General features: G+C 40.1%; 1 protein-coding gene across 1 annotated transcript in view; it reads right to left on the reverse strand.

Annotated features, from left to right (window-relative positions):
• LOC139722083 (1-phosphatidylinositol 3-phosphate 5-kinase-like) overlaps positions 1-19,894 on the reverse strand; it is a 189,779-nt gene that overhangs the window by 163,094 nt on the left and 6,791 nt on the right. Inside the window, exons 3-8 of the mRNA XM_071633405.1 lie at positions 16,969-17,187; positions 16,475-16,653; positions 13,852-14,041; positions 6,530-6,734; positions 5,472-5,595; positions 1,342-1,499 (exon numbers count right to left, since the gene is read on the reverse strand). Coding sequence (XP_071489506.1) covers positions 1,342-1,499; positions 5,472-5,595; positions 6,530-6,734; positions 13,852-14,041; positions 16,475-16,653; positions 16,969-17,187 — 1,075 coding nt within the window. The remainder of the gene's footprint in view (positions 1-1,341; positions 1,500-5,471; positions 5,596-6,529; positions 6,735-13,851; positions 14,042-16,474; positions 16,654-16,968; positions 17,188-19,894) is intronic.

The following is a 19,894-nucleotide window of genomic DNA, read 5'->3' on the forward strand; positions in this document are numbered from 1 at the left end:
TCCTAACCCCCTAGGGATGCTACCTGCCAAGTTTGATGAAAATTGGTCTTGGGGTTTTCAAGAAGAAGATGAAAATGTAAAAAGTTTACGCACGACGCACGACGGACGACGGACGACGGACGACGGACGACGGACGACGGACGACGGACGACGCACGACGCACGACGCACGACGCACGACGGACGCCGGACGAAGGGCGATCGCAATAGCTCACTTGAGCCTTTGGCTCAGGTGAGCTAAAAAGCTGGCTTCAAAACATTCTGCTTGCCCTATTTGGGAAGGCATGTTTTTTTTGTTTGTTCCAAAGCACTTGCTCGACTTTGATTTTCACTTGCCCCAGGCAATCTGGCAAGTGCTTATGTAGCATCCTGAAATAAACAATAAAAATACATAGAGCAGATAATCTTGCGGCCTGAATCTTTACTTTGTTGTAACTGGAATTTTGTTATAACCGTGATCGTTAAATAACGGGAGTGCACTATTATGACAAAAATAAGTCTTTGAATATTCATGAGCCTCAGAAAGGTAAGAAAGTCTGAAATGTCATGAACTATTTGGGAAAGACTTATTCCCCATTCTTATCTCTTATATGCATCTCTTATATCCATCTCTTATATGCAACAAAAGTTATACACTAATCACTTTTTTTACTTTTAAATATCATTTTTAATCATTACTTTGTTTTTGTTAAAATATGAAATAAGCAGGTTAATAAAATGTTATTCTTGCTACAAACTGTAAAACCTTTTAAAATCTATGAATAACCTCCTGCGCAAATGCCAAGCACTACTATACTTTATGAAATGATGGTAGTCTTAAGAAGATTTTTTCCCACAATTTTTGTTTGTGCAACATTAATGTGGTGATCAATTTTCACTGATCATTTAAACCTACGCCAAGAACAGCTCTTATGAGCATGCATATCATGTGGGAAGCCTTCATTGATATTCACGATTACTGAAATACACGTACATGTAAGCAGTGGGGGATCTAAAGTGGGTGCAACCGGCGCACGCCCACCCCCTTTATTTTTCGTTAAAAACAAAAGAAATAGAAAGAAAAAAATGAAATGAAATGAAACCCGAAAGTGGCACCAGAAATATTATTTCCCCCTCCCCTTTAAAGATTTCCTGAAGCCGCCCCTGCACGTAAGTGAGGAGACTTTGTGGAAAATTGGAGACAGAGAAGAGATGACTGTGATGTATTTCTTGTACCAGCTTAACATACATTTGTATTAAGCTAATTTTGCTACATCTGCCCAATCTGGTTTATAGGCATAGGCCTAAACTGATAATGATGGTATAAACTTCATAGCATCCCTCATTCAAACCAACAAAATACCTTTGGGCAGCTTTGTCCTTTTGCAAGAGCCAATCCACAAGTTCACTACCAATGATGCAGTCAGGGTAGGTGCGCAGACGATAACGGTGGTTTTGGAACATAATGCCATTGTTTGGGTGTCGTATCAACAACCATAAATCTCTCAGCTGAGCAGAGTCCTGGATACAAAAATCGATAGGCCTACAGGTAATTTCCTCTGAACATAAATAGGCGCAGTGGACCTTGTACCTTAATGAACAATCAATATGCAATAATGCAAAGGCATTTTCAATGTGAACACAAATGCACACTTGCAATATGATCTATCTCATTTCTCATAATGATGCTATGAAGACATTTCTGGCCTGAAAAGGTTATACATGTACACAAAAGAGCAACAAATGTGTACTGCTAATGAGTTTAAAGTCACACCGGCAGTTTCCACATGATGAACCAGAAATGGAAGAACAGCACTACAGGGATGGTTGATCAACCTGTATGGAAAATTTCAGCATGAAACCCCCCCCCCCCCCCCCAAAAAAAAAAAAGCATTATTTTTTAATTACTGTTTTTCTGTGTCAGTTAACACTTTCATAAAGATTTTTTTTTTTCCACTCCTAGACCTTGCAAATCTAGTGAGTAGATTGATCCAATGCCTGACACTTGCTACTGTGCAACAAATACTACTTGGACAGTTTACATTTACAATTAGAGAAGCACTCTGAGAGCGCAGACCTCCGCCAAGCATGCAGCTCATTTCCACCATTGATCTTGTTCTTCCATAGAGATATCAGTGATTTCCACCCATACGTACTTATAGCATTGTGTGCTGAAAGTCGCTCGATTTCCCAATATAGAAGCCTCTGTTATGTCATAAACCCTCACCTGCACAGCGCGCCCCGCCCTAGCAGAAACTAGAGAACGTACTTCAGTGCGGGCATGCAAACCTCAAATACGCGCAGCCTGGACTCCCAAGTTCACTTACCCTACCTGCCAAAATATCAAAAATCCTTTATAAATTCCCCCCAAATTCTCAGATCACTACCAAAAGTTAATCGTTTGTTACTTGTGTCATTCGCAACCAATCCTGCAAGTTTCATCTAAATCCATGCACAACTTTTTTAGTTATTTTGCACATGGACAAACAAAAAAACCAACCAACAAACAAACCAATGGTAACGAAAGCATAACCTCCTTAGTCCTCCCTTGGCAGAGGTAATGATGCACAAATACTAGTAGCTACAATAACTTAAGTTCCAACAAGCTTGAAAAAAAAAAGATTAAGAAAAAAAAAATCTGCAAAAATGTGCTTATTTTCATATTCAAAAACAAAGTAAATGCCATAAACACTTTGCCAAGCATGGTTTCTACACAAATAGTGCTTCAAGACCCAAATTGAGTTGATAGTGAATTTCAGTTTTTATACTTCCTAAAACCCTGCCGTTTCCATTAGCAATAACCAAAGAGGCACTTTCATTATGCCTTTAATAATGAGCATTTTGTTTTTCAATTTCCTTTTTATCCTTTATTGGTCATTAATTTGAAAACATTGTGGCTTTGGGCATTCAACAATCTCAAACATAGATGTCTTTGCCACAACACAACAAATGGTAATTACCATGTAGTTTGACCTATTGTTCAGAAATATTATACGTGGAATACCAAATTATATCAAATTAAAATCCAAATGGGTCATAACTATTTATACGGTACTGAAAACTAGTGGTAATAAACAAGTCCTAAGGGAAAGTTGGAAGGTAATGAGCCTACTAGACAACAAGAGACCCGCGGGTCTAGCGCTCACCTGAGTATCGCAAGTTCACCTTTCACGCAGTCACTAATCTAAATTATTCACAGCTCTACCAAAATTTGACCAGGCATTCTCAAGTAGAAGATGAAAATGTACAATAAGGGCCCAATTTTTTTAAGATTCCTTAATTTGGGGGGATTGGGGGCCCCCTGGGGCCCTCTGGGTGGGGCATGGTGCCCATTTTGATAAATTGAGATCCTGACCCCCTAGGGATGCTACCTGCCAAGTTTGACAAAAATCCATCATGAGGTTTTCAGGAAGAAGATGAAAATGTACAATTCAGGCCCCCATTTGGACCTTTCCAACCACCACCCCCCCCCCCCCTACCCAAGAGGGGCACCCCTGGATCTCCTATGAACAAACTTGAAACTACAGTCATTAATGTACTCACTCATAGTATTATCTCAGCTCTATATATAACTTCTGATTCTAGAGAAGATTTATAAAGATTCCTTCATTTGGGGGATTTGGGAACCCTGGGGCCCCCTGGGTGGGGCATGGTGTCCATTTTAACAAATTGAGATCCTAACCCCCTAGGGATGCTACCTGCCAAGTTTGGTGAAAATAGGTCATGGGGTTCTCAAGAAGAAGATAAAAATGTACAATTTAGGCCCCATTAGGACCCCTCCTCACCCCCTCCCTCCCCTGGGTCCCAAGGGGGGCACCCCTGATTCTGCCATGAACAAACTTGAAACTACAGTCATCAATGTACTAACTCATAGTATTAACTTAGCTCTATCACTTCTGGTTCTAGAGAAGAAGATTTTTGCGGATATTCCTTAATTTTGGGGGGTTTGGGCCCCCTGGGGGCCCCCTGGGTGGGGCATGGTGCCCATTTTCACAAATTGATTTCCTAACCCCCTAGGGATGCTACCTGCCAAGTTTGGTGAAAATGGGTCATGGGGTTCTCAAGAAGACGATGAAAATGTACAATTTAGGCCCCATTAGAACCCTTCCCCACCCCCCTCCCCTGGGTCCCAAGGGGGGCACCCCTGATTCTGCCATGAACAAACTTGAAACTACAGTCATTAATGTACTAACTCATAGTATTAACTTAGCTCTATCACTTCTGGTTCTAGAGAAGAAGATTTTTGCGGATATTCCTTAATTTTGGGGGGTTTGGGCCCCCTGGGGGCCCCCTGGGTGGGGCATGGTGCCCATTTTCACAAATTGATTTCCTAACCCCCTAGGGATGCTACCTGCCAAGTTTGGTGAAAATAGGTCATGGGGTTCTCAAGAAGAAGATAAAAATGTACAATTTAGGCCCCATTAGGACCCCTCCTCACCCCCTCCCTCCCCTGGGTCCCAAGGGGGGCACCCCTGATTCTGCCATGAACAAACTTGAAACTACAGTCATCAATGTACTAACTCATAGTATTAACTTAGCTCTATCACTTCTGGTTCTAGAGAAGAAGATTTTTGCGGATATTCCTTAATTTTGGGGGGTTTGGGCCCCCTGGGGGCCCCCTGGGTTGGGCATGGTGCCCATTTTCACAAATTGATTTCCTAACCCCCTAGGGATGCTACCTGCCAAGTTTGGTGAAAATGGGTCATGGGGTTCTCAAGAAGACGATGAAAATGTACAATTTAGGCCCCATTAGAACCCTTCCCCACCCCCCTCCCCTGGGTCCCAAGGGGGGCACCCCTGATTCTGCCATGAACAAACTTGAAACTACAGTCATCAATGTACTAACTCATAGTATTAACTTAGCTCTATCACTTCTGGTTCTAGAGAAGAAGATTTTTACAGATTCCTTAATTTTGGGGGGTTTGGGCCCCCCTGGGGGCCCCCTGGGTGGGGCATGGTGCCCATTTTAACAAATTGAGTTCCTAACCCCCTAGGGATGGTACCTGCCAAGTTTGATGAAAATCGGTCTTGGGGTTTTCAAGAAGAAGATGAAAATGTAAAAAGTTTACGCACGACGCACGACGGACGACGCACGACGGACGACGGACGACGGACGACGGACGACGCACGACGCACGACGCACGACGGACGCCGGACGAAGGGCGATCGCAATAGCTCACTTGAGCCTTTGGCTCAGGTGAGCTAAAAACTTTCTGGGCATTGTGGATCATTGGATAAGACAGCTAGCAAACTCAATAGTGAAAGTTCTCGTTCAAGTATGTAGGTAGCAGCTGTTGTGCCCCTTGGCAAGGCACTGTATCATCATTGTCTAGTCATTTGGAAGTGACTTCAAGCTGTCAGTCATGTGGAAGCTTGCACTTATGCATTCACACGCTTCTTTTAATTTTGGCTATGTTGAATGAATGAAAACAACAAGGCAAGAAAGTGTCAAACTGTCTTTACTGCTCAAGCAAACCTTTCAAGTCAACATACCAGAAGCTTTTTCTCAAGTACACTGGATAGATGGGTCTCTGTGGATGGTGCAACACTCGGAGCAGTCTCAAACAGGTGTGATGATGAATTCAGCATATCAATGCTCCCAACACTCATTGTGCGACTGCCAGTCCAGTCATGAAAGAAAAAGTTACCCATAGAAACTGTGAAATTTTATGCCATAAGGGAGGGATAATGTAAGAATGGACGACATAGACTGATCTCCAAGTGTACTTACAAATATCAGGGCAAAAACACCCCAAAGTTGAAATTAGCCTGAAAATCTTATGTATACAACATATTTATAGTGATACAATAGGCATGCAGCAAAGATGTACAAGAAAATGAATTAACACAATATAAAAATGTGTTTGATTTCTCATATGCAATACATTCCTTGAATATGTTAACAAATCAAAGGACAATTCTCAGTTGTTTGACATGTCTCACTGTAGTTATCATTAATTCAAAACTTAAGAATTTATCTCATGATGACTGCTGGACACACACGCTTCAAGAAACATGTGATCTACAATGTCAATCTATACCATCTCTTCCTGTCTCTCCCTTTCCTTATTTTGTAAAAATAACTTCTATCTTAGGTAAGCACATACTTTCTTTAGCATCTTTTCAGTGGTGCATTACAATAACAGTAAAAATGTGAGATGATGCAGACTAGTGAATATTCTCATTACAACAATTGTGAAAAAAAAAGAAAAATTCCCACAAACTAAAGACTATATTACTCAAATACACTTTGTAGGTAAGAAGAAGCCATACCCAACTTTGCATGAATGAGTAAACTTAGGAACAATTTGATATCGCTCTTAAGAAAGCCTGAATTCTGCATCATTTTATTGTGTGCACAATTAATTTTTATGATTCCAAGCAAGTTGGTAGAGAAAATGCATTTCAAGAGAAACTCTGTTACAATTGTTCTGAAATGAAAGACAATTCTGGAAATGCATGTTCCAACAAAGCACACATACCCATATAACTCATTATTCTGCACAGGCTTCACAATTTAAGACTCCCACTTCTAGTCAATGCAGCCCTACCTAGTACGGCTCAAATCATCTGCCATGAAACCAAGGATTTTCTTCCGTGGAGTCTGGGCACCCTCAGCAGGCAATCCCGTTGGGGTGGTTGCCTCGGTAACACTGTTCAGGTCCTCCTGCAGTGCCCTCAGGTCACCTGAGGAGTAAGCCGACTGTGCATAGCTCAGCACTACTTTACAGCAATATGTGCACACTCGTAAGTTACCTGCATAAAAAATAAAAAATGATAAAAAGATATTCTGAACACTCTGATCTTAATACCGAGGTAGTTATCAAAGACCAAGTAACCAAGAGAAAGGACACAGAAAAAAATAAAATGTCCAATACATATAGAGGGAAGAATGAATGTCACTTGGTGAAGATAATGGTAATACTGTAGTAATGATTATCATAATGACAACAGCAATTATAATGATGATGATGATGATGAAGATGATAATAATAATAATAATAATGATAATAATGTCATTATTGTTCTTATTTTCATTAATATCAATATTGCTATTAGTAGCAGTAGTAATGGTAATGTTATTATTATCATCATGAATATCAATAGTGATATCATTTTTATTATTATTATTATTATTTTCATTAATATTATCATCATTAATATTATTATCATTATAATCATTATAATTATTATTATTACTACTACTATTATTGCTGTTGTTGTTGTTGTTGTTGTTATTAACATGATAATAACACCTATAAACAACAGCAACGACAGTAATATGGTCTCATCTATCCAGGGTAGTCTTTTCAGTGTCAGTGTCCTCTCAGAAGACCCTGCCATTATTAATACTCCAACATTGCCAAGTACATTTTTACACCTAGAATGACAGGAAGAGTTGAACTTGGGAACTCTATTGAATGTCATGAGTCTCCTCAACTATACCACAGTGCCCTCAGTATTGATGATGGCTATGAAGGTTATGATGATCAAATACATACATATTGAGCCAAAATTTCTCAGCACACTCATCAAATCAATATCTATTCAAGTTCTAGTCATTTTATTATCTAATTGTAGGTACATGAAGAGGGTAATTGAGAGTATGTAAATTGTCTTAAAACTTATTAGTTCCTGGCTTTAGGTATTACAGAGGAAAAGTAAGGCTCCCTACCACCATTTTGTCATGCAATTTAAAGCCACAGAAATAACAGTTATCTGCACCTTGTCATTTTTTGTTAATCTAATAGGTCTGATAAAGGTTTGAAAAAGAAGTGGCACATAACTTATATTTGATTACTGCTAAGTCTGCATAAACTATTGATTCTATCAGTTTCAATGTAGCTAATCTTTGTAAATCTAGACAAAGTTCTCATGCAAACAAAATAGTTTCCATGTACATGTACACTCCTGCAATCAACAACTACAACACAAAGTCTTGTACCAAGTACTGTGAAAAAAAAAAAACATATTTATGGGTAATGCACAGCAATCACTTTATCTTAAACAATATGAGGAATTCCCTAACTGATAAAAGACAAAGACAAAGACAAATGAAAAATTAAACAATCAAAACATTACGAGCAAGTGTATATTCAATGCGGCCATATCTTAGCCATGCTGTGTACAGTTTGATTGAACATTAAACAAGCAGTAATCAAACTTACATTGAAGCAGTTACTGCTTTATCTTCAGATAAATGGTAAGCTATACACTTGTCATGTGCATGTATATATCTATAAGGTTGAGGTATAGAAAGGCTCTTTGGCTTGCAGTACATGGTCCAGCTCCTATTTTGTTTCAAGTGAGATTAATTTGAATTTTAAAAAAAAGTCATCCCCAATATCCTGATGAGTACACCTCCCAGATACCCTATGGAAAATACACAAAATATCCTCTACCACCCTTAAAGGACAAGTCCACCTTCATAATACATGTGGATTGAGTGAATGCAGCAATACTAGTAGAACACATTGATCAGTGAAAGTTTGGTGGAAACGGGACAATCCGTTCAAAAGTCATGAATTTTTAAAGTATCTGCACAGTCACTGCTGGATGAGAAGACTGCAATGGTGTATGATGTCACATGCATAGAACAATGTAAGGAAAATATAAAGAGAATCTCACAAAATTTTATTTTGGAAAAACGAGCAAAGAAAATGGGATTCCATGGGGATTCGAACCTGAGACCTCTGGATTGCTAGCCCTGTGCTCTACTGACTGAGCTATAGAAAGCCCTAGTACAGTGTTCGTACAGTGTTCGGATGGTCAGAAGCTATGGCAGTGTGTATGTGTGTGACACACATGCACACATTTGAACCTGACATAAACCCAAAGGATAATTCAACTTGAGGATAAATGAGAGGGATCACCGAAGTGATGCAGCTTTTTGAGTATGTAACAAACACAAACAGACGGAAACTGACCACAAATGAATATAATTTATTAGTGGAAAGATGAGCAAAGAAAATGGGATTAAAAAAATAAATATATATATATTTTTTGAAGAAAGTGCACATTTCCTTGACTTGTCACTTGACATATATTAAAGTCGGACAATCCTAACCCCTATTGGTACGTTATTTCGTAAACTCCCGAACGAACAAAGTTTGTGCACGCAATTGCGCAATGCCAGACTGCAATGCTAAATCCATAAACGTGTGGGACAATGCTGCCACTGAGACACGTGTGTGTGTGTGTGTGTGTGTGTGTACGCATCATACACAAATATTGTGACTGCGAGCTGCAGTGATTGGAGGAGAGAGGCCAGGAGACACGTGGCTCTTTTGGCCTCCCTTCATGCGCATGCGCACCGAGAGTGTGCGTCCATTCGGAAGCTCGCGTGGCTCGGACAGCCATTTTGGGTCAGGTGATTTTGAGCCTCAGTGGTGTTCGCTGACCCATTGAGCCAGCGCTATTTTCATTCGGTGTCACGACATTTGATACAGAATGGGGGAGGCAGCGTGGTGTGTTTGTCTCTGTGCCACACAAACCACTTGCCACGATTGTAAGGCTTTGAAGGTTACAACTGTATATCATTCCCCCTGCCTTCTCAAAGAGGCAAGTCAAGTATTCTTTAATTATGCAAAAAAAAAAAGTGAAAATATGTTGAATTTTCTTTGTAGTTTTTTTTAAAATCATTCTACACATGACATCACAAGCTGTAGTCGTCTTCTCATCCAGCAGTGACTGAGCAGAAACTTCAACAAGAGACCCGGGGGTCTCGCGCTCACCTGAGTATCATTGCGAAAGTATCTGTTATCAATATAATAATGATTCCCTATGAAAACATGTAAATAATTATGTACATATAACAATTCTTCTGTGAATATTGTAAATACGTTATATTATAATCTATATCATTGAAAGGACTGGCCTCGACTAGCCTGCACGCTATTGCCAGTTCTTTTTTGCCAAACTATATCTCAACTATTAATTGTTGTGACTTTGTTAACGATGTTGTTTGTTTGGTAAATAAATCTCATTTCATTTCATTTCATTTCATTTCAGTATGGCAAGTTCACCTTCCATGCATTTCAGCAGACTCTTACCTGAGAACATTGGAAACTTGTGGTGGGGTTAGCTTTGAGAGCTGGGGGCATGGCATCCATTTGCATATTCCATCACACTGGTAACAATACCTGCCAAGTACATTCTGATTCTGCCATGAACAAACTTGAAACAACAGTCATCAATATACTGACTCATTGTATTAACTTAGCTCAATCACTTCTGGTTCTAGAGAAAATCTTTAAAGATTCCTTACTGGGGGTTGGTTGGGCCCTCCTGGGGGCCCCCAGGGTGGGGCATGGTGCCCATTTGATGGAATCGAGATTCTATCCCCCTAGGGATGCTACCTGCCAAGCTTGGTGAAAATTCATCACGGGGTTTTCAAGAAAGAGACGAAAATTTAAATTAAGGTCCCAATTTAAGCCCCCAGCCTGGGGCCCCCAGGTGGGGCACGGTGCCCATATGATGGGAATGAGATTCTATACCCCTAGGGATGCTACCTGCCAAGTTTTGGGAAAATTCATCATGGCATTTTCAAGAAAGATGAATATACAGTCAAACTCGGATACCTCGAAGTCGTCGGGACTGAAGAAATTGGTTCGAGGTACGCGAATTTCGAGGTACGCGTACGTCGAATTTTCTTCGACTTATCCGATTTTTGTCGATGTTCAACATGGTAACTGTTACAGTGCCTACCGATTGTTTGTATGCTTGTCAATTGGATTTGAATCGACTTTAATATGAATGAATTGAATGAAAATTGATGTTCTTCTTTCATCAGTGTTTTCTGGTGAACAATTAAATGACTTATCACCATAAAAACAAAAATAAAATACCGGTACGTAATCGAGTGCAAGACAGGGTTGCAGAACATGCGTGCTGAATGTACATTGTCGCGTCGGCGTAGGTACCCCCTCGATCACTATTCGTTTTTCCTCCTTTTCTCTCTCTAAGTCATCATCTCTTACACAATATCCAACACAAGAATCAGTCTTAGCTTTGCAAACTATTAAAATTTCGCACAACTATGGGTGTACATGTAGCTCACCAAGACTGTTTAGAGCTACAGGGAGCGACGGCAATGTCGCACCGCTATGCACCGGTCTTCCATGTGTCTACCAGCAGCACTCACAGTCCGACGATACCGTTAATCATTTCCAAATGTAAAAGCAACAATCAGTTATTTATTTTATCATCATACGGAGCAGAATATTACTTTATTCATTTCTACATTTCCAAGCAAACATCCGACATTCGTTTCACTACCATACGGAGCCCAATATTACTGCTGTCCACTTCCAAAAGTGAAATGAATTATCTGACGATCATTTTATCATCGAATGGAGCTGAATGTTATTGTTATTAATTTCGAAATGTATAATAGCAAATATCCGACATTTATTTTAGCATCGTATGGAGCAGAATGTTACTGCTATTCACTTCTAAATGTAAAAGCAATCATGACTGTGATATCTATTTTGGAATCTTCCGGAGCCGAATGTTCTTGCTATTTACTTTCGAAAGTAAAAGCAAACATCCGATATTTATTTAATCATCGTACGGAGTTGAATGTTATTGTTATTCATTTCCGAACACAAAAGGGATCATTCGACATTCATTTTAGCCTATTCCGGAGCTCAATGTTATCGCTATGTACTTTCGAACGTAAAAGCAAACATCCGGCATTCATATTATCATCGTACGGAGTTGAATATTATTATTTATTCCCGAACGTCAAAGCAAACATTCGAAATTTATTTTAGCATCTTCCGGAGCCGAATGTTATTGCTATTTACTTTCGAATATAAAAGCAAACATCATACGGAGTTGAATACTATTGTTATTCATTTCCGAACGTCTTGAAGAAGGGATCGTTCGACATTTATTTTTGTATCTTTCGGAGCCGAATGTTATCCTTGTTCATTTCCAAACGCAAAATCAAATATATGACATTAATTTAAGCACCGTACAGAGCTGAATCTTACCGTTATTCATTTCCAAAAGTATAAGCAAACATCCGACATTTATTTCAGTATCGTATGGAGTTGAATATTACTGTTATTCATTTCCAAAATCAAAAGCAATCTTCCGACATTCATTGTAGCAACTTTCGGGGCCGATTGTTACCGCTGTTCATCTCCAAAAGTAAAGGCAAACATCCGACTTTTTGTGGTGGCCCGACGTGCGTTTTGGTGGCCTCGGGCCACTGTAAGTGTCGAGCCCTGAATAAGTGCAGCACAGTACATTAAGGGTGGGCTACTTGAGCAGTGAGTAATATCGCAAGATAGGACAGTGCTATTGCTGTAATCATAAACATTTACCGAAGAGGATTGTTCGCATTAAAAAAAAAAAGCGAAACAATCTTAGGGGGCCTTGACGATTGTGCTAGAAAAGAAAAGAAAAAAAAGTACCGAAAACTCAAAAAATATTCAAGTCAAAACAGGGGTAAAATACATGATGATTTCTTTCTTTTTTTTTGTCTGAAAATCGTAAAGCGTATCACTCCGTTACTTCGAAATTTATCAGAATAAACTGTTGTTAAATCATATCTATACTATTCTTTATTATGCTAGGCCTATATTTCCAGATCATACCACACTATGCTTCATAATCGCATTGCTGGAAAAAATATTCAGAGCTTGCGTTCTCGGGGAGAATTAATGAAACAAACTTCGTGAAAGGAAAAAAGTAAAAAGAAAAAACACTAGCGGGAGATTGATGTTTGGACAGTGGACCTTGATTAATGACAAAGATATAACTGTCAACACCTAAGCAGGTGCGCCACGACGGTTAAAAAATGTACGCGCACGGCATGACTATCACGATCGCAAATCAAAGCAGAGTGGTCAAAGAAAGATGATGGGCAGAGCGTAGTGCTATTGTAAGCACTCCATTTGCACGGCTGCTATATGCATACCGTGTATGTGTGTAGGTACAGTAGGTGTTGGGGATTTTCCTTGTCAGCTGTGTACCGGGTATTTTTTGAGCGCACGATCGTTCTGGGGCTCAGAATATTTTCAATCGAGTGTGAAAAGATTTGTGACATGTCTTCGCTGTCCACGCGCGCTTCATCGGAAATGTTGAGTGATGTTTGCAATTTCAATTCGAGCAACATGCTGGGAAAAACAATAAGTTAATTAAGATCGGGACATGAGATTTCCCTTCGAGGTAACCGAACTTCGAGTTAGTTTTTTCGAGCTACGCGAATTTTAACACACGAAAACTCCATAGGAACAATCGGGACTTTCATTTTGCCTTCGAGGTAAGCGATATTCGGCTTATCCGAGTTCGAGGTATCCGAGTTTGACTGTATACAATTTGGGCCCATGAGGACCCCTCCCCTGGGTCCCAAGGGGGGCACCCCTGATTCTGCCATGAACAAACTTGAAACTGCAGTCATCAATGTACCAACTCATAGTATTAACTTAGCTCTCTCACTTCTGGATCTAGAGACGATTTTTAAAGATTCCTTCATTTTAGGGGGTTTGGGCCCTTCTGGGGGCCCCCCAGGTAGGCCATGGTGCCCATTTTAATAAATTGAGATCCTAACCCCCTAAGGATGCTACCTGACAAGTTTGGTGAAAATCGGTCATGGGGTTTTCAAGAAGAAGATGAAAATGTAAAAAGTTTACGCACGACGGACGACGCACGCCGGACGCCGGACGAAGAGCGATCGCTATACACTGTAGCTCACTTGAGCCTTCGGCTCAGGTGAGCTAAAAATGCATAACTTCTGAACGGATTGTCCAATTTTCCTCAAACTCTCACTGATGTGTCCTACTAATATTGCTGCATTAACTCAATCCACATGTCTATGAAGGTGGACTTGTCCTTTAACCTCTCATATACAATTGTACCTCACCTGTGAACCCTATGAATGTCCCTGACACTTCCTGATTGCAGCAGCGGCTACAAAAGATCTGGCCACACACCCTGCAGTGGTGACGTCGTCTGAATGTGGTGAACTTTTCACCACAATCATAGCACTCCTTACATTGGCTGTCGGGCATCCAGTACTGCCTGATGTCATAATCTGTGTAAGTAGCTGGGTCCTGCACATTCATATGATGCACAAAACAAAAACAAAATTGGACAAACCTTCAGAAATCAGGAATTTTTCAGTTACTTATGATTGCTCGTATGATTAAATATCATCTTAATTTTGGAAACGTACAACATAGGGTATGCTAAATGATTGTCTTTGAATCCAGGTCTGACAAAAATGTTCATATGAATGAATTTCATGCACTAACACCTCAGCCTGATTCACCATGGATTACACAGTGCAGATAGATTTCACAAAAGCAAGGCTGAATTTTGTTAAATGCAGTTGTGATCAATAAAGACGTGCCATCTTGACAGGCATGTCAGTCAGCACACTTACACATATTGAAATCACTGACGACGACTTTGAAAGTTTGAGAATTGTGGCTTTGACCTGCCCTCTCATGTCAATTCAAGCAAGATAAAATATCACAACAGACTTCTGACTGGAAAAATAGATCAAGATTCATAATAACAATTATTGACACACAATTACTGTATACCAGTAGTTTTCAACATGGACTTGTCATTTGCCTGTTGGAAAAACAAGGTTAACAACAGAATATGCATATTTAGCTAGTATTCTTGAGGTCAATCCAAATCTTATCTGGCTGGTTCAATGTACGGCACACGAGCCACATAGTTTTCTCACATTGTGTACAGCACAACACAGTTGGAACAATTAATAAAAAAACTATACATTTCTTGACACATGGTCATAAAGTTATCACCACCAACTTATTCCTAGAAGCAATATTCTTTGTCCAACAAAATGGTGGTATAATTCTAAGCACACCTTATCATCAAATTGGTACCCAAGAAATGTAACCAAATAGGTCATTGAATATGGTACCCCCCTGAAAAAAACAAACACATACACAATTATATATAAACTAGCTCAAGGATGCTACCCACAATCATACTCTCAGCCATGCAAACATGGCGCAAATCTCTCGTTTGAAGAGGCTACACCCCCGTAAATAATGCCAGTGTATATCTTGGCAATCAATGACTTAAAAACCAAAGATATAAAACACCTGTTTCTTGACCCTGGCCTAATCTAAGCATCAGTCATTGCTACAGCGCCACAGGGGGGGGGGGGGGGGGGGGGTGGGGGGGCACCGCGAGAAGAGGAGATTGCTTTGGTTTTGGCATGGGCTATGTAGCTCCATGGTGCGTGTGTGTGTACGTGTGCATTACACATTGTCAGCACCGGCAAACTGGGAATGCTCTCCTTCTTATTCCTGTATTTTCGTTATTTACGGGTCAATTTTTTTCGTTCGAAATGTAAAATGGATGACCATAGAATTTCTCAATAGAATATAAAATTGAAAACTATAGAAAGGATAGAGAAAATTGAGTTCACTTTGAATGGTCTGCCACAGGCAGATATCCTTATCATGCTCTTACGTAATACGACAGCTGCTGGAGTCATTAAACCCTGGCTTGGCCTCCAGGTTTGTCACGCCTGAGCAGAAAGTTAATTTGCAATGGACAAATACTTCGACTCCCAACTCCCAAACGAAAAATCTTTAGCGAGGTATAGCACCCCATCAGCTTCGTGGAAGTGGGGTCTTGCCTCAAATGAGGGATTGACGGCATGCTTGCCCATAATACATCATCTTCCATATTATACACAATTTCCTCACATTTGCTGTGTTTTCATATACTGTCATATATACAAATGTGACCCATCACCAGAAAACCCTAATAAAGTCATCATACAAAGATTTTCTCTTTCTGGTATCTCTAGATTATTCGGACAATAAAGTTTGAAGTGAAATATAATATGTCCTGCTTTACTTCCAAAACATCTACTGTAAAGGTTACCATGAGCCAAAAACAGTTCAGAATTTAAATTGATAAAAGTCAGCTTTGAAGTTTTAGACATGTAGTAAAACATACAGATTAGACATACATTGCACATGATATGAAGGGTATATTGCAATAAAAAACAAAACAAAAAAAAAACAACTCAGGTACCTAACTTGTTTGTTTTGTGTTTGTACTCACTTTACAAGGTCACCGAGGAAACATTAAATTATCATGAGAATACTTCCATGGGACCAACTATAGTGATAGTTTTAGGTCCCCTCTAAAAGACTTGGCACTGATGCTTTGCCTGGGAGCACAAGCACCAATGCCAGATACTCTAATCATGGACCTGGTCTTATCCACTACACTACAACTGCTCATGATTCCTAAAAGTAAAAAGTTCTCATTTTAAAACATTCTAAAACGTCAAAATTCAGACAAGAAGTAGCTGACTTATCAAATGATCAATTTCCTAACAAATGTGTTGTCTTATCTTTCAGTAAAATCACCCACATCTGCAGTTTTCTTAGCTCTGATGTCTGCAACTCCATCAAGATAATGTGAGATAGTCCATAAATGTCTGTGTGTGAGAATTTATATGTGTGATACTGTGAAAGCATGAACACCTGTCCTCGTCGCTCAATGAGGCTGCTGAGATGTCGCAGTACTGTGGTCAGACTGCGGGTGTAGTTAACGGTGGGGCCTGGCACTGTGTGCTCTGACAATCGCCGCCTGGCTGCAGCTGGGTCCACTTCTTTCCGCTGACCACCACTGATGGAGGGAGAGCTACTTCTTGGAGCAGCAGCTGCAGCATTCATCACAGAGAGAGAGAGAGAGAAAAAAAAAAAGAGTGGCAAGAGAGGCAATGGTTAATTTCAAGAGTCCCAAAGCATACCTTTACATTGCTTTTGATGATTTAAATGCATTACCTTTCTAAACATCAAATGCATTGTTAAAGATAAAAGTAAACTGTAAATTTTTCATGCTATCTTTCCTATTGATACTACACCTATAATGCATCCATCACAAATATGTATCACTGACACAAGGATAATACTGTAACAGTAATATGACTGATAACACCATGATTTAAATGAAGCCATTCACAGGAAAATATCACCTCTACTATCCAGACTCCCTTCCCTAACTCTGCCTCCAGAGGGAGTCCTTTCCCTCCTCCACACACTGTCATCCCCTTTTTTGGTTTTCAAGTCCTCTTCCTCCTGTTTGTGTTCCAAGTCAGACTTTCTTATAGTAAGGTCGGCAGGCCGTCTCTGGACTCCACTACCATCTACTGATGAGCCCGGAGCGTTGCTGGTTCTACCTGCAGTTAAGGTATCTACATGTATAAAGCAATTCAAACAAACAAGAATGAGGAATTAAGAACATATGGCTCGATTGACAGTTATGTGTCTGCTTCAGGAAAAGAAGGACCCTGGTTCAAAGACCAAACAGAAAACATGTAAAGTAATTGTGCGAAAGCATGTCACCAAACACACACACACATATGGTGCACAGAAAATACTTTACATTGGCTCTCTAGGACTAATTTTTTTTCACTAGTATGCAGTCTACAGGAATAGTTAACTATAAACTATGGGTGCAAGAAAATTAGAGACTTAAAGGCGTATAGTCCCGGTGGGTTAGACGGCGCTGTTGGATAATACTGCCGATCACCGTTAGCATGATACAAAAATTGCCGAAGTTGAGCAGTCATCAAGAGTAAAGCGCGTAGGTGTTGCTGGGTAATATTGCCTTCGTTGTCTTCTCTGCGCATCATGCAGTCTGTAGTGATGCCAGGAAGCGTGCTTATGTGTTTCTTAGTATGACATCACAAAAGAAGTTTGCTAAAGCTGCCATCCCCCTCAGCCGAATCATGAGCCGAACTGTGATCGGACCACTGACTACAGTGGATCGGACTTTTTTGGACTCGGGGAAATGGGCCAAAGCGTAAGCGCTAAAGAGGAGTCGATAGCGTAGGTCTCTATAGGAAACTTGCGCTGTGCGTCAGCGTACGCATTTGACTATAAAACCACCGGGACCATGTGCCTTTAACAAAATTTGAAGCTCTTATGTGCCAAACAATGGATACTTTCATCTACCGTATCTAAATTGTAGTGAGAACAAGATATTGCAGCACCTCCAGAATTTTAAAGAGTCCACTATATATTATGCATATATGCACAGAAGAGACAGACATTTGGCATTTTAATAGGCACTTAATTCTGTTAACATCTAAGAACATAAGTTAGGAGACAGATTCAGAGACTGGCCCTGACAACCAAATAACCCTATAAGCAGCCACAAAAAGATTGGGCATCTGTTACTAAAAAGAATATTAAAAAACACTATCATTTGAGTTAACACCACCTACACCCAAGGAAGATATTTTGACAATGAATTCCCATGAGACAGTCATTTTGAATAATAAAAGTGAAGTAAAAACTACAGTGTGAAACTTGACAAACAATATGAAGTATGAAGGATTTATGTATACCACTTCAAAATAATCTTAGCATGACATCAGGTGAGCTCCTGAAGTATCATTTTAGGCCAGCAACATCAATTTGTGATATCATTTGTATGTGCTGAGAAAAGCACACTAGGACAGGCCCTTTTTATTCTTGGTTCACCACTACCCTCTTCATTCCAGCTCAGGAACCTGGTATACCAGGTCCCCATAGCGTCAACTCATAGACAGGAACTGGATATATACAGTAAGTAGTTACCAAAATGTACTCAAGAGTGTCTCCATTCATGGCCTAAATTCATGTTTGTCTGTATCATAAAATGGGTGAAAAGATTACTTTGTCAAAAGATTTGAGTTTCTGCTATTAAACCACATCTTCATTTTTTTTTTTTCGCACTTTTTTTTTTTGGTCTCAGAATTGCACACAGGTATTTTTGCGTAATTTACCTTTTCAACTGTAGTATTGTGTTTGTTTTGCTGCAAACCTCATACGAAGACATATGTCACAATCGAGGCTGAGCTCACTAGATTTTGACTTTCACTGACCCTATTCTGGTGCCCTTATGGTACATAACAAAAGAATTTTGGAGCCCAGCACATGATCTATCCATATCTCATGTCCAATGAATAGCTTACACTGTTCAATGATGCATGCAGTTGACTGTGGAAAGGGAATACATGTCCTGTGTAGAGCACAAAGAATCTTGTTTGGGGGCATTGAGGGTTCCCAGGATATTGCAGAAGGGATGGGTTAAGATTTTTTCAACAGAGTTTTAAGCATGTTATCTTGAAATTGCATTTATATCCTACCCTCAATTGCTGCATACATGATGCAAAATTCATCAAAACAAAATCCACATAAAAAAACTAGAGAAGCACTCTGAGAGCGCAGACCTCCGCCAAGCATGCAAATCATTTTCACCACTGATCTTGTTCTTCCGTAGAGATATCAGTGATTTCCACCCATACGTACTGCATTAGGGAGCTTTAGATTTTAGACGCGCGGACGTTCAAAGGAAAAAAAACATGTTCTGAGCGTGCGCAGTAGCACGTGTAAAGTCAATCTATTTTTAGCTTGCGTCGCCAGAGTTTTTCACTACGCGTACTGTGCTATTTTCACGTCCGCACAGTTTGCGACGTAGAGAGCTTCTTCATGCACTGATCATATGGGGGCGCGATTTTATTTTTTATACGTTGCATCCCAGCGTAATCTAAAGCTACTTTTCCACACGACGCAGGGAGAGGAGAACGTCCAGCGCAAGCGTCAGCTCAAACGTCCGCGCGTCAAAATCTAAAGCGCCCTGTTGTGAGCTGAAAGTTGCCAGATTTCTCAATATAGAATTTGTTACGTCATAAACCCTCAGCTGCACGGCGCGCCTCACCCCAGCAGAAACTAGACCACGCACTTTAGTGCGCGCAGGCAAACCTCAAATACGCGCAGTCTGAACTCCCAAGTTCATTGACCCTACCTGCCAAAATGTCAAAAATCCTTCATAAATTCCCCCAAATTTATCGGATCGCTGCCAAAATTTAATCGTTTGTTACTTGTGTCATTCTCAACCTTTCCTGCAAGTTT

Source organism: Diadema antillarum, unplaced genomic scaffold (genome assembly GCF_040938485.1).
Source record: "Diadema antillarum isolate AM-2024a unplaced genomic scaffold, OU_Dant_1.0 scf00000156, whole genome shotgun sequence".
NCBI classification, from domain to species: domain Eukaryota; kingdom Metazoa; phylum Echinodermata; class Echinoidea; order Diadematoida; family Diadematidae; genus Diadema; species Diadema antillarum.